At 33.4% G+C, this 17,367-nt stretch overlaps 1 protein-coding gene across 1 annotated transcript in view; it reads right to left on the reverse strand.

Annotated features, from left to right (window-relative positions):
- Positions 1–17,367, reverse strand: part of LOC149559632 (uncharacterized) — a 64,526-nt gene that overhangs the window by 8,804 nt on the left and 38,355 nt on the right. Inside the window, exon 3 of the mRNA XM_089824782.1 lies at positions 11,258–11,373. Coding sequence (XP_089680908.1) covers positions 11,258–11,373 — 116 coding nt within the window. The remainder of the gene's footprint in view (positions 1–11,257; positions 11,374–17,367) is intronic.

Here is a 17,367-nt window from a genome sequence, read left to right on the forward strand (position 1 = left end):
GAAGCTTTGTTGGCTAAAAACTTGTTCTGATTAGAGGTTCAAGTCACCACGTGTTGCCTATTCAATTGGTCTGTGTGCCGTGCGAATTGTGGGTAGAAGTTTTGTAATGTGTCTATTTTCTGCAAGTGTAGGTTGCTTGGTGTAGTTTGAAGGAGGCACATGTAAGAAGGAAATTTGGTACAAAATTTTGTTGCAGGTGCCAAAATCTCCTTCGCTTCCAAGGAAGATAAGTCGTGGGCTGGGTTCTACAAAAGTAATCACTGATTTTTAAAACTTTTGTCCTACATGTATGGTGGGAGCATAGTTTGTGCTATTTAAATAAAATAGTCATGAATCATAAACAAAGGAAAGGCCAGTGGGGGCAGTCACCAGTGATATCTGTTGGCCAAAATTCAATGTCACCGATGGAGCCTGGTCCTCAAAAAATTAGCCAAATTTTAATTGGAATATTCTTTGCGGTGGAGGTATATTTGCTGCAATCTACCCATACTATGCCAAATGAAATATGAAGCCTATAGATTTGAATAAATAACCTATGATAAATAGATAATCCCTCCAAATGGCAAAGCTAGAGTGTCATTGCCCGGTTCCACTAAAAAAATTTCTCTGCTGGGTGCCTGAAGGGCAAAAAATTTGCACAAAAATATGATAGAAATACAGAGAAAAAAATGCAAATCTAAATAAATTAATTAAATCTGCAAAAAAGACCATACCTGAACTATAAATCAGGGCCTCCAAGTTTTGATTTGCAAATTTGTTTTGCCTCAAGGTTGAATTTGGCCAAGATAGCCAAGTTTATAGTTGAATTTCACCGATTCAACATTCTAGATGTAATGGCGAGGTTAGATCTAGCTCTAGATGCTCCCAATTTCTATAGTACTCTAGATTTGGGCTCAAGTGCTAAAGTAACAGTAGTCTCGAATGAATATGTGATGAGAAAATCTCCAAGCTCTGATACCATGTAAGAATTTGCCTAAGGGAAAAATTCATCCAAGAACTAACTCAAACACAAGCACAATTATAGACCAGAAAGATAGAGTATGATCAGAATGATGATATATTCAATATGCCATGTGTAAGTACACTAGGAGTGCCTATATATAAAGGCCTCTAAGATACATCTAGAATGCCTTGTAATCAACTACATGATATGTCGACAACTAGGCACATGTCCACTAGATATGGGTTATCCTCCATTAAGCACAGAAGTAAGTGTGGTTATGAGAGGATAAGCCTACAAGGGTGTGACAAAGAAATCAATGTTGTCAACACCATGTGCTAAAATAGATTTTCATACTCTTGTGTTGTCAACATGACAACTCAAAAATGTCTCACAAAATAAAATAATAAAATAATGCATTAACCTAAGTAAACTTAAGTAAGTGTAAATAGTAAATACTTATTTACACCAACAATTTCATCTTTTATTTGATTTTGTATGGTTCCCTTCTCCATTTCTAGGTGCCCAATTCTCAACTTGGGTCAGCTTTCCTCATATTTTCCCATGTTTGTTCTCCAAGAAAATTGATAGAACGCTCTTGACTTAAAAAACTCATCATCTAACAAGAATTTGTGGTTAGCCTATTCTAATATAGGGTCCAATTCCCTTCCTCTGTAAGCTTCCACTATCAAATCAAGGCTTGGAATTAGAGGCTCTTGAAGGTTTCCCTTATCTAGCATTGCTTGGGTAATAAATACTCCCCCTTGGTACCTCAACTTTTCAACTTTCTCTCCGATGAGCTACTCCTATCCAATTTGGAAAGGGGATTGGGTAGGTGAATACTCCTCAATGTGAGGACCTTGTTCTTTCATTATTTTTTCCCTCTTAGGAGAGGGCTCATCATGTCTTTCTTCCAAGACAACACTAGTGGATCCTATTATTTGTTTACCTTTATTCACAGTGGTCTTCTTATTTTGGATTACATTATAGCCAGACCTGTTTTGGATATTCAATTGTCCTACTCCAACATTGGAAGTGAATGCCAACCTTCTCATAACCTCTCTAACTTTATCAGGATAGGTATTAATGAAGAATTGTTTCTTCTCATTCATTGTCTCCGTTATCTTAGGAAAAGTTATCATGAGTTTATTTATTTTATCTGTCTCTGTTATTGCATTACCAAGAGGCTCATAATCTTTGTCAAAACAACGAATGAATTCCAAAACTCTTGAAAAAACTCTCCACTTTTCTTTCTTGGTCTCTTGCTCTTGTAAAGAGAGCTCATTCCTTATTATATCCTTAGGGTAATAAGGCTCATATTTTATTGAACCAATCTTAGCCCTATGTCTAAAAACCAAATCATAGAATCCCTCAGTATCACAAAAATAGGGATGAGATACAATCATCTTATACTAGTTTAGTAATTTATATAGAAATAACCAACCACCTTTTGTAATTACAAAATGGTGGGCTACAATACAAGTTGGGAGAATTGAGCCTCTTTGTCCTTTTACCAAATATTTTTCCTCCAATCCTCCCAGCTAGCACAATATCTCAGCTATCCCCACTTTTAGAGGCACTTGGTAGGGCAATACATGAGGAGTCCCTTTGAAACCATAAACTCTAAACACAGTTGAAACAAGGTATCGTATAATATCTCCCAATTGTGTGATATTTTCAAACTAGAGGGGTTATCCATGGGCCTGATGAAATTTATTAATGCCTTAGGAACTCTGGGATTGTCTCTTAATAAGAGACACCTTAATCTTGAGGCAAAGTACCTATCAAACTTGACAAAACTAGCATTTTCTACATCCCAGGTCATATCTGTACTCTACAATTGAACTGGCCGAGCTTCTCCCTCCTATTCTCTATTCAAATCCATTTCTTTCCCAAAATATATTACACCTTTAAACAAGAATGTATACATCAGTAGTGAGTAATGACCATAGGTTTTTTCTACCTTGCCCTTGGTGATTCCAACCAAGCCTGTATTGATTTCTTCTGCTAAATAAGAGGTGAAATAAAAAATAATGTCAACACTGAAAGAAGAAACCTAAGCCATCATATACATAAAATTTATAGGCATAATATTTTACTCATGCTCACCAAAAACCTTACACAGAGTCTTATATATCTCCATAGCCTGGGAAGTGAAATATTCCTTTTTAAAAGGTTCCCTAGTAGATGCTATGATCACTAGTAAGTTCCTAACTATGCCTATGTGTTCCCTTAATGCACCCTGTATGATCTTATCCTTCTTGGATAGATATTCCTTTTCCAAATCTTGTAACTCAATAGGTACATGATAATCCAAAAATGGCTCTAGACCAAAAACTTCTCTAATTTCCTCACGGCTTACTGTGATGAGACATTCACCATCCAACCTTCTCACTACTCTGATTGCTCAGTCATAATTTTAGCAATAACCTCTAATAGGTCATAATCCATGAAAACACTAGGGACCACTAGTTTTCCCAAGTCAAAGTTCTAGATGTTCCCATGAGGGGCAAATAATTTCCTTTCTAAAAACCATTTTTTGAAAAGAACAAGCCCTATTTGAGAAGCTTTAGCATCCCTAAACCAGTTTCCCTTATCATACAATTCGTTAGCAATTTTGAGTCTAGGGTTTAGGGAAATTATTATTTTTACTTTAACAGTCTCGTTCGTGGACTCAGGCAATAATTCAAGAAGATCATTATTAATATTTGTGGCTAAATAGTCTTCTTGACTAGAGAAAACCTTCATTGGAGGCACAGTGAATAGAATTGTATAAAACTAGAAGACTTTGATATATAAGGTGAAAATAGGAACTTACTTGGTTCTTTGCTACCTTTTCTTTGCAATTTTGCAATATTCTATGGGCAAGTGAAGATTCTTTTATGTTCTGATCACACCCAGTGCAAATAGCTCTAAATTATTTGGAAGCCTATAGATTTGTTCACATATGAAGGAAATAGCAGGAATTCTGCAATATACTCTATTCTTGGTTCACATGAGGAGCCTTCAATCTTCATAAATGAAGTGTAAGGAAAACAGGGTGGCACCACTTTCTAATTTTGAAAATACAGCACCGATCTCAAAAAATCTGATGATTTAGGAATAAAAATAGGAATGACTCATTTTCCACTCACCAAGTTGGAATTCAATCCAATAAGCTTTCTCCTCGTAAGCCTTTCTTTTACTGCTGGCAACTTGGTCTGGACCCACTAGCATTTATGGACACGTGTCACCTTCTCACTATGTCACCATGCATAAATACTGAGCAATTTGCATATGTGACATAATGACCACCATTGATTCATTATAATTTGACAATGTGCATTTGGTCACTATTTTAATGTGATTGTGGTGGGTCCTTCCATCTCTTCCTTTGGTCGCTATGTCACTAGCATTAAAAAACAAGCAATTCTTCATAATGACTTAGCACCTACCATTGATGTGAATTTGATCTGATGGTGTGGAATTTTCTATTATCTTATTTCAACTATGGTGGGCCCATGCATTCCTTCCCTTGGTCACTATGTCACATGGAATAAACATCACACAACTCTTGATGGTGACTTAGTGACAATCATTGACGAATCTTTGATCTGACGATCCCAAATCTTCATTTGCCCTTTTCTTGAGCACTTTTCCATGTCATATGTGATTTGAAAATACTTTGACATGTTGGAAAATCATATATAATATTTTAATCCCTTTCACAACACGATAAAATTGAGTCCTATCACGTATTGACTTTTCTTGTAAGGTGCTATGTCACTACCGGTGTAAATCCTTGTTTTTCAATTGCGACATAGCAACCACCACATTCTTTTAAAATCTAGCACAAGAAAAAAACACGTGTTCTTAATTATTGCCAACATGTCATAATGATTATGTGCTGACTGAAAAACTTTTAGGAGCCACTGTTGAATATAACTATTGCCATGTTCCATCTTTTCAAGCAAGGCACTATGTTGCTATTAGTAGGATCCCTTGATTTTTCAGTTGCAACATAGTGACCTCCTTAAGGCATTAAGAAACTCTGATGCCAAGATATATAACATGTTTCTGCCATTATTACTACAATGAATGCTTCTAAAAATGCATCATAAGCATACAACCTCATTGAAAATAGAAAAACTTTACAGTGCTCGTCCACTTGTTAATCTCATGCTTTTTGATTTTCATGGCAAGGCACTATGTTGCTAGTAGTGGGATTCATGCATTTTCTGGTCGCGACATAGTAACCTCCCAAGCTTTTCCAAAATTGGTGATAGAAAATAGAGCACTTTCCATCTAGTCCCTTTCTCTGATACTAAAATTTTTGACATTAGTCTATCTATCAAGAACTTTAAAATAATGAAAAATTAGTGCCCATTTTTTTGTTTCCATCATCATCTTTATGTTTCACGATGGTCTCCATGTCACATATGGTAAAATACTTGCAACTTCACTATGCAACATGACGATCACCATAGATCTAGAAGAGATTTGATGGTAGGAAAATTTTTGGGAAGAGGAGACCGAAAATAAATAATTTTAAGATGGTCTCCTAAAAGAATATTCCACTTTCAAATATGATTTGCTAGCTAAAATCCTTTATTTTTTAAAATAGAAATGTATGACCTAACAAGTCTACTTGGGGCACAAAAATTAAAAGGGTTTCACGTATTTTTGTTTAAATGAAACTTTGTACAAACCAAACCCTATCCTGTAGGAAAACAAAATTATTTAATTTTTTACTTGTAGAAAATTAGACCACCAGACAAATACGTGATTTTAATATCTTATTAGGTGCATTAGGATGTACTTTTTCCAGAACTGTATGAGAACTTCTAGGTTCTTTTTCTTTTACAAATGTTTCCTTAAATTCTTCTATCTGTTCCTTCATTTCTTCCTTCAGACGATCATCGTTTCTTCTATTGTTCCTTCTATAGTTCTGATTCTTATTTAGGTTTCTTCTATCCATTCTACATAACTTTTCTGTGTGTCCAAAGTTATTACATAACTAACATACAGGTACATTCCTTCTTTGTTTATTATACTAGTTATTAGATGCTCTGCAATTCCTTGCAATGTGTCCAAGATTATTACATTTGTAACAAAAAATTTGTCTTCTTTCCACTTTCATTACTTCGAGATCTTCTTTTGTTACATGTACAATTAGTGTTCCTAAACATTCTACTATGTGCATTATCATTATCAAATTTAGTTTTCTTACAATCCACTGCATAATGTCCATATCCATGACAATTATGGCAATAAAAATTTGAAATAGGTTTAAAAGACTTACCATTGCAATCATCTCCAATATGTTCATGTTCATCAGATGTAAACTATTTAACATGAGATTCCTTTGTTTCTCTACTTTTCCTATATTAATCAGATTCCTTAGATTTCTTAGAGTAAATATCATTCTGTTTGACTTTGGATGTATCATCAGATTTTCTCATGTTTAAAGCTTTCTTGTCTTCAAGAGGATTATGTCTTTTTCTCTTAATGGATTTCTTGGTGGATTGTCCAAGAAAGAATCCAAGTCCAGTCTTATCATAACTAGGTCTTTCTACAAACATTTTTTCTTCAATATTTTCACTACTAGTATATAATTTCTCAAGTTGCTATTTGGTTTGCACCAATTCACCTTTCACAATAATATTATATTTCTCTAATTCTGCATGTTCCAACTTGATAGATTCTAATTCAGATGTTACTTTTCTTAATTGGGATCTTAGATCTACATTTTTAGCTTTTATTTTAGAATCATTCTTTCCTCCATTTTTCTTAAGACTTAGCTTGAGTTCTACTATTTTTAACTCATGTTTCAAGATTTTATTTTCTTTCTTTAGATCTTCAATATCATCATCACTAGTTTTCTCACTAGGTCCTTTTTGCTTCAGGTTATCTATCTTGTCCTTTAGTTTACCAATATAAAATTTTGCATCTTCATATCTATCCTTAGGCCATCTCTTTCATTAGTAAGGAGATCAATTTGCTCAAGAGCTTCTTCAAGATTCTTCTTCAACTGTTCCTTATCCATAGGGATTTTATTCAAACTATTAAGCCTCTTTTGAATAACTAGGCTTTGATACCAATTGTTAGAAATAGATAATACTAGGAGGGTAAATTAGTATTTTCAATATTTTTGCCCATAATTAGATATTATTAATTACTTTTCCACATGCGTAAGAAAATAAACCAATAATGCTGAATAGCATACACAATCATACATAAAGAGAGTTGATAACACCATATTTTGTTAACTAAGGAAACCCTAGCCAAGGGAAAAACCCAATGGGGATGAAACCCACAAGATGATTCACTATATAAAGAATCAGTTAAGGATATTGACCCTGTTAAGAGTCTATGAAGAATGTATAGTATCTTGAATCTCTGTTGGGAGACTATGCCTTGTTAGAAGCCTCAAACCTATTAGGAGTTTCTTTAACCCTATTGGGAGTTGGTGGATCATATGCAAATGTGTGCAAGAAGAGCCCATTGCCCTAACATGCAACTATACAATTATGTTCTTCAAGAGAATAAATATACATACAATACTGGATCACTTGCTATACTTCACAATTCTTTTGATTGTTAGATCTTCATACAAGCCTTTGGTAGACTATAGATAATCTTGCTTCCTGTTCACTCAATGTCATAAACAATGAGTAACTACACATATATCAATTTGCATCATATCTTGCATTATCATATCACATAACATGAACTTGCATACACACCTAACTTCAAAAATGAATTTCTTTACTTATATCAATCATATTAATAAATCCTCCCTTAGTAAGCTCACATATCATCCTTAGATTTGAATAATCAAAATAATTCTTTAAGTCATACAACTCAATTTGTTGACTTGCTGTATTCTGTACAATAAATTATCTGCATCAATATTTCCTTCATAACTTGAACTTGGTTGTTTGTATGGACATGCACACTGGTATACATTAATACACACTGGTATACATTAATAAGATGATTTCATGCATCTATAGTCAACTATGCAAGAGAATATTCTAAAGGAATATTCCACTATCAATATATCTCATTGTGCTATTGTAACATTGTCCACCACTTATAAAAATTTTCCATCACAAACAATCATAGTTATATTGTAAAACATATGTTGCCATAAATGACAACCACATATCTCATCTTATTTGATTGATTGGTCGTATTACCAACATTTTTGCCCTATTTATTTGAATTTTTGAATATGTGAACATTACTATGTTTGAATTCAAATATGGCAATTGTGGCAGGCAGGCAAAAATGACCAACAATTCTGGTGACTAAAGGGGGATGCAAGCCTACCATGCATAGACCAATGACCTTATGTATCCATTGGGCTACAAAGTCATAAAACATGAAGATCTGAACATAGTAAAACCCATAGCCCTACCCCTGCTTCTCTACAACTACAAAACAGTAACCAAAATCCTCTGTAACCTTCAAAACTTCAAAATTTGAAAAGAAACTCGGCCATCACATAGAGAGACAACCTATGCTCATGCATTTCAGGTTAGAAAGCAAGAAAACTAAAGGAAACTACTCTACTATGTACATGGTTTACATATATATAAGGTTAAATAAACCCATTAGCTAGTTTGCTGAAATAGCTACCCTTCCTTACCAACTAATTTCTTGTTCCATGCATAAGGGAAGTCAAGTGAATTAGCAAGTATGAAAATCATACTTCTACATAGAACATCTTCCTCCCAATTCTAAAAATGATGAAGCTCTCTAGCACTGGGGCATCACTTTGTGGAGCAAAATAGATTTGCTCTTCATTGTGATTATCTTCCTCATACTCTGGAGTGAGCATGACTTGGGGCAACTTGCTGATTTGTTGCAGAGCTATATGTTTCATGGGGCATCCTCTTAATGGTGTGGGGCCAAAGGAATCATCCTTGACCACTCAATTTTTATCTACAATGGTAGTATCTTGTTGGTTTGAAAGTGGCTCCTTTTTCTATGAAGAAAGAAACTCCACATCCTACTCATGATGCTTATGAATCACTTCCTTGAGTGTTACTGGTATGGTGTGACCCTCCCCTTATTGTTGTTATAGCTCGTAATCATTTAATGAAGGAGCATACTATTTCATGTCCAAGGATGAACAAAATATCTCTAGCTCAACCGAAAAAGTCTCCTCATTAGAATCCTCTTGCTCTGTTGATGCAGCTAATGGATGAATAATTAGGGCTAAAGGCTCACCCAACTATACAAACCACCCTAAAAGAGTTAACACAATAGAAGAAAACACAAGGAACAACAACCAAAGGAGGAAGATGAGAGAAATACTTTTATTGATTCATCAAAACATCTTCATACATGCCCAGTTGTAAGACCTTGTAGGTTTTTGTAGTGCCTGCCCCTAGTTTACATTTTTGAGCTACATTTCTAATATCATTGCCAAACTCTTTTAGGCCAATTTATGTTTGATGATTAGTATTATTATTTTAGAGATTACCAGATGATGTTTACACTCAGTTTATTATATGATGAGATTACTTGGTACTCTATATTTCATGCATGTATGATGATTATTCAATAGTTTCAGATATCGATGATGATTAGTTAGATGGTTTATTATTCCATGTGCTTCTTATGGATACTTACCCCATACTACATGTGTATGGTGTGCGTGTTGTTTTATTTATGTATGGTGTTTCTGATATGGTTAAGGAAGGGAGTCGTAGTCACCTGCTAGTCAGGATCTACATGATGCACCACTTCCTGCCATTGTCTGTTTAGCTTAGAATATTGTGTTTGTACATGCGTAGATTTTATGCAGGTTGTAGGTACTGAGTATCGACTTCCCTGAATTGTTAGGATGAGCGTACCCTATCGCACTGTCTCAATGGTAAGAGAGGGGAGATAAACTCTTAAATCCAATTCCTAAACCCTTTAGCCAATTGTCCTAATTGATAATTAGGACAAGTATCTGAGTTAAGTACCCTCCGAATGCATCAAATGATGTAATTTCGTGATTATAACCCTTTTGTTTGATTTGGTATGTATTTTTCTATGATGGGTTTTCGTATGTTTCTTTATGAGTCCTTGGTGTATTTTCTATTAATTAAGTTTAATTAAAAAGATTAATTAATGATTTAATTTAATAGAGAATTATTATGATATCTTTATATTTAATTAATTAATTAATTAAATAAAAGAATTAAATTTGGAGATTAAAATTCAAAGATGAATTTAGAACAGAGTAATATTTATTTAATTTAATAATAATATATTTGGAGTTCATTTTTAAATAAATGCTAAATATAATTGTTATTTAAATTAATTAAATATGTTATCAATTAAGTTCTAAAATAAATTAAAAGTTGAAAGATATTAAATTATTAAGAATTCTAGATCGCATGATCTAAGCATGAGTTTAAATATGAGAATTAAATTAAAAGATTAAATTATAGAAATTAATAATGTTATTTTAATTTCTTAAAAGTGCACATAAGATTAAAGTAATAAATTAATTAAGAATAGAAGTCAAGTGGAATATTAAATAAAGTTATTTAATAATTCAACTTAATGTGCATGAAAGTTGAATGCAAAAAAATAAGAAAAGATAATAAAGGTTAATTTGGAGTTAACTGAGTTATGCAAAGAGTCTTCTCGGGTAAATGCACAATTAGTGCTCCGATTTGAGGAGAAATTGCTTATCACAACTTTGGGGGTTCATTTTTGGAGGATACGAAGTTGGACAGGAATTTTTGGAGAGACAATTTTTGGAAGCGAATTTCAGAAAGTTGATACCAAGAAAGTTTTCCACAGGAAGGTTATTGAGAGGAGCGAATTCTTTTACAGTTCCTGGAGATTGCATAATAGCATCAGGATCAGGTAGGGTCTTGTGTTTTCGATTATCGATTTATTACGCAATTATCCTTTCCTATCTTCTTCGTGTTTGGCGTTTGTAAATCTGAAATTCTCTGTGAGGAATACTTAAACATTACGATATTGGTATTTATCAGATGCTTGTTTATAAACTTCTGTATACATGAGATTTAAATGGGAAGGGTTGAATCTAATACCGAGATTCTAAATTAAACGTTTGGATGATTGACTATATTTTCTATATCAAGATAGAGAAGGAAACAATTTTTCAATGCATATATTTATATATATATTAAAAGAAATTATTTTAATATATATATAGTTAAAAAAATTTATAGATATATATTTATATCCAAACAAATTCAAATTTAAATTTAAAAAAAAAAAAAATATTGATAAACACAAATTCGTACTCCATATATAAAAAAAAAATAATATATATAAATTTTGTGGGGGGGAGGGAATTACCCCTTGCCCACCCCCACGGTCGGCATAGCCGACAGAACCTGCGTCGCAGGTACGATGTACCTGCTGCCGCAGGCCCTGCGTCCGAAGGACTGCGGCAGGCCGTCGGCTTATATAAGCTGACAGTTATTTATGTTAAAGGAGTTTTATTTTATTTAAAAAAAAAAAAAATGTATTTGGTTAATTCATTTTTCTTTTAATATATTATTTACAAAATGATTTTTATTATTAATTAAAATTTTTAATTAATAAAATTATAATATATTTTATTTAATAATAGTTTTATTTTTATTAATACTTAATAAATAAATATTAAATGTATTTCACATAATTGGTAAATATTAATTTATTGATAATTTTGGTTAAATATTAATAAATTAACAATTAATGGATAGATTAAAATAAGTAATTAGATCAAATAATTATTGATTAATTTAATTAAAATTAGTTTAATTAAAGTTAATTAATAATGAATATTATCTGATTAAATAGTAGATTTGGAAGATTGACTTAATGGAAGTTATTATAGAAATGGGTTAATCGTAAGGGGTAGATATGAAAACTTTGTTACTTGAAATTCGACATTAAATTGAAACATAAACCTTACCTTAACTCAAATAATATACTTTCAGATCCAATCTCTGAGACTTTGATGTTGTCTTTGTGCTTTGAATGTTTTGGGGTTGGTTTAGCGTTGACCAGTTTACGTTGTTACCAGAGGCTCGGGGTTGTGAATGTGATGTCATGATGATTTGGTTTCGATCTTTCTTAACCTGACCATGGTTATGTGATGAAGTGCTCTATGACATGATTGTATTTACTGTTTGTTATTGCTTTCCAGTTTCCTTGTGTGAATTTGAGATGTACGTATTTGAGATACTTGACTTAACCATTTTCGAGTCTCGATTAGACATATTTGATAACCATTTTTGAGTCTCGATCAGTTATACTTGGATTGCTTTTCAGTCGCTTGAAAGGACTGAAGTGTTTGTTATGTTCTTGATGATGTCATGTGTTGACTTGACCATCTTTGGAGTCTTCGATCAGTATTGTAATTTACTATTGGGATACTTTCTGGTTGCTCATTGGAGAACCATTGGATTTTGTGATTTATCATTGATGCCTTCAGTTGCTGATAGAGAACTGTCGTGATCATATGATTACTAATTGATATTATCTGTTGCTCATGAAGAACTGATGTAATTTTGTGGATTATCTTTTATAATATTTTTCAGTGGCTTGTATAGGACTGAGGTGGTTTTATTATGATTCTTTGATTTATGATTTCATGAGCCTAGGGTAGGTTATCTATGTGTAGAGTCGGGAAGTGGCTTGCAATGGGGGTCGGAGCCCTAAGAGGCTGCCTTGAGAAACCCATTGTAAGTCATTTTTAATAAGTGAAAACATTTACACTAAATGAGAGAAAATGAACCTAACAAGATAATTGTATGTTCTCTCCCATGCCTTGAGTGCTAGTACAGACTAGGATGGGGTAGAGAGAACGCTTGGTTACGACCTTGCATTCCATAGTAGGCCTCGTCAGTATGAGAGGATACTAGTGGCTGCAGGATCAGTAGGGACCCGAGATTCCTAAGGGATTGCTTGGGTAACTTCTACGTGACTTTTACGATGACACTTTCCTGCTTGCATATTAGGTTTCCTACGTGTCTTATGGTACCTCTGGAATTTAGATGTTGATCTTTTAGGAACCCTTGAGTTAGCACACTTATAGGATTTCCTGGACTTAGAGAGTAATTATGATTATAGGTTTTGTTATCCTACTTGGGACTTGAGACTATCTCCTCAGTGCGGTGGGAGTGGACCATTTAGGTTCCACGCGGTCGGGTGGTAGTGCTTTTTACTCTTACCATTGAGATCCGTTCCGTGGTCACCATGGCTGGAGTTTTCATGATTGGCATTTATCTTCACTATGTTCTTAGATTATTATGATGGATGGTTAGATTTTATGATAGATGTTTTATCATTATGGATGTATGGATGTATCATGTATGGTGAATAGTTTCATATATTTCTACTATACTTTGTATCATGGATTTGAGGATGTTGTATCTTTATCTTTACATATGTATATTCTTTTAAGCCTTTCATACCCTATGACTTGTACAGAGGATGATTGAGCATTCCGAATTAATTTGCCAAGAGGCATTCGGAACAAATGTATATTATGGACATGAGACTTTATGATTATTCTTTCATATGTATGTGATAGTTGTTAGACTTAGATTTAATTAAATTTAAACGTGACTCAACGTATTGGGATCTTTAAGAAATGTAACTTGCAATGTATGTTTGTCGATGATTACATGTTATTGCTTCCGCTACTATGTGTTTGATGTGTATGTTATACTTTCTTACTTTAAAAAAAAAAAAAAATGTTTAGCAAACTTAGTGAAACTTTAGGTTAATTCTTTTGGATCCCTTGGCAGGGCATTACAGTTTCAACCAATTACAAATATATTCACATTCAAAGATCTAACTAAAAATTCACACTTTCAATTTGCTCTCTAGAATTCCTCCTCCCAAAAACTTGCCTAACTCTAAGCCTAAAAAATCTACATATACTTGCCAAAATGGCTAATAGATCATTCTAGAACATTACATAAGAGGAAGGATGACCCAACAATAGTCTTGGCACATCCCAAGAATAGATCTTAACATAAATATCACGATTGAAATAAATCCCACAAGTCAGCTCGTAGAAATCATGTCCAAATGCTAACACTCAACATAAGCAAGAATGTTGGGCACATGAAGGGTCACTCAACATACACTGGGTAACTTGACACATGAAGAGTCACTCGTCATCCACTGGGTAACTCAACATCCACTACCTACTATAGTAACTTGACACCAACTAAGTGCTACAGTAACTTGACACCAAAAAAGTGCTATAGAAACTCGGCACCAATTGAGTGCTACAGTAACTCGACACTAACTAGGTGCTATAATAACTCAACACCAATTAAGTGCTATAGCAACTCGATACCAACTGAGTGCTATAGTAACTCAACACCAACTGAGTGCTATAGTAACTCAACACCAACTAAGTGCTATAGTAACTTGGCACCAACTAAGTGCTATAGTAACTTGACACCAATTGAGTGCTATAGTAACTCGACACCAACTTGCAAAATGAACAAAATGAGTAGGATAATAAGGAAACCCAGGATGCTCCTGCATACAACAATCAGGGTTGAAAGAAATGATTCTTCTAAATCATTGAGATGTCACAATTTGAGTTGAATCCAATTCAGATTGGGAAATCCATGAAGCATCTTCAATAGGCTTGTTCTTCCACTTCACCAAATATTCACAGTAATCTTTTCCTCTTGTGCTCTTGCCAACTTTCTGATCCAATATCTATTCAACTTCTTGAATCTACTTCTTAGGATAATCATCTGATACAATAACTTCATCCTCTAACTCATGACTTGTATACAAATCAGCAATATTGAATATAGGAGATATATCCATGTCATCAGGTAATTCAACTTCATAAGCATTACCACTGTCAAACTTCTTCAAGGTCTTACAAGGTCCAAATTTCTTGATCTTTAGCTTACTATATGTTCCATCTGGGAATTTTCCTTTCCTCAGATGAACCATCACCTCATCACCAACTTGAAAATCATGGTGTCTTCTAGACCAATCAACATTCTCCTTATACTTCTAATTACTTTGTGCCAACTTCAACTTCACTTTCTTATGCAAAGACTCCATAAAATCAGCAAATTCTTCTCCTACAACACTTCTCTTTTCTTCACTAGCAACAACTCTCAAATCTAATATACCTCTAGGATGCATTCTAGTAACAATCTCAAAAAGTGTCTTCCCTGTACTCCTATTCACAGAATTGTTATATGCAAATTTAGCTTGTGCCAATACCATCTCCCAATTACTTGGCTTATTCCCAACTAAACATCTCAGCAAATTACCCAAGCTTTTATTCACAACATTTATCTATCCATCTATCTATGGATGGAATGTAGAACTAAACTTCAGCTTAGTACCCATCTTCTTCTACAAAGTCTTCCAAAAATAACCAACAAACTTACTATCTCTATCAAAACTAATACTTCTTGGTAATCCATGCAATCTCACAATCTCTTTAAAGAAAAGTGCAGCAATATGCTCAGCATCTAATGTCTTCTTACATGGTATGAAATGAGCCATCTTAGAAAATCTATACACTACAAGAAATATGGAATCATACATTTTCATTGTCTTAGGCAATCCAAGAACAAAATCCATACTAATGTCAGTACAAGGTTTCTCAAGAACAATAATAGGTGTATACAAACTAATATTTTGGCTCACCCCTTTTGCAACTTACAAAATCCACTACTCTTTACAAATTTTTGAACATCCTTATACATTTTTGGCGAATAATAGTTGTCTTTCAGAAAAATAAATGTCTTATCAATTCCAAAATGTCCAGCTAATCCACCACTATGCTTTTCCTTAATCAAATTCAACCTCATAGAACTTTTAGGAATACACAACTAAATACTTTTGAACAACATACCTTCTTGAATGAAATACTCATCATACTTATGCAATCTATTAGATTTGGTGCTCTACACTCTCTCCACACCTTAGAAAAATTAGGATTAACATCATACAATTCTTTCATTTAATCAAAATCAAGAACTTCAACCTTCATTTCAATCAACAAAGAACATCTTCTACTCAATGTATCAACAACTCTATTAGTAACTCCACTCTTATGCTTAATAACAAATGTGAAACTCTATAAGTACTCAAACCACTTTAGATGTCTTTGATTCAATTTATGTTGACTTCCCAAGTATTGTAAAGCTTTATGATTAGTATACAACACAAAATCCTTAGGAATCAAATAATGTCTCCACTTTTTCAATGCTTGAACAATAGCATAAACTCTTGATCATACATAGAATATTTCCTTTTAGCATCATTCAAATTTTCACCAAAGAAAGCAACAGGTTTACCTTCTTGACTTAATATAGCTCCTATTACATTAACACTTGCATCACATTCAGCTTGAAATACTTTATTGAAATTAGGTAAAGCCAATACATGTAATTCAACAACCTTTTGTTTCAAAGTCTCAAAACTCTTATCAGCTCCATGTGTCCACTTGCATCACATTCAACATGAAATACTTTGCTGAAATTAGGTAAAGCCAATATAGGTAATTCAACAACCTTTTTTTTCAAAGTCTCAAAAATCTTATCAGCTCCATGTGTCCACTTGAAGTCCTTTTTATCTCCCCTCATTGTCTCAGTCATAAAATTACAAATAGAGCTGAAATTCTTTATATACTTTCTATAAAAAATAGAAGAACAATGAAATGATCTTACCTCACCCACATTCTTAGGTATAGGCCATTCCAAAATTGCTTTAACCTTCTCAAGATCCATCTTCAAACCATCAGCTGAAATCACAAATCCCAAATACACAATCTCCTCTTGCATAAAAGAACACTTTTTTAGATTAATCAACAACTTTTCCTCTTTCAACCTTTGCAATACTTGTCTAATATGCTCAATATGTTCTTCCTTAGTCTTATTGAATATTAGAATATCATCCAAATAAAAAATCACAAACTTACCCAATAATCTTTTCAAAACTTCATTCATCAACCTCATGAAAGTACTAGGTGCATTAGTCAAACCAAAAGGCATAACCACCCATTCATAAAAACCATTTTTTGTCTTGAAAGTAGTCTTCCATTCATCACCTTCTCTAATTCTAATTTGATGATAGCCACTCTTTAAATTAATCTTGGTAAAATACTTTTCTCCACTCAAACAATCCATTATGTCATCCATCCTCAGCATAGGAAAAATATATTTTGCTGTGATTTTGTTAATAGCTCTTGAATAAGTACACATTCTCCATTCTCCATTATTTTTAGGTGCTAATACATTAGGTACAACACATGGAATCAAGCTTTATTTGATCAAACCTTTCTGCAACAACTCATGCACTTGTCTATTAAGTTTTTCATTCTTTGTAGGTGTCAATCTATATGGTGCTTTGTTTGGAAAACTAGCTCCAAGAATGAGATCCATACAATAACTTATACTTCTTACTGGAGGTAAACCATT

Source organism: Cupressus sempervirens, chromosome 4 (genome assembly GCF_028749045.1).
Source record: "Cupressus sempervirens isolate cs-2001-9-10 chromosome 4, ASM2874904v1, whole genome shotgun sequence".
NCBI classification, from domain to species: Eukaryota; Viridiplantae; Streptophyta; class Pinopsida; order Cupressales; family Cupressaceae; genus Cupressus; species Cupressus sempervirens.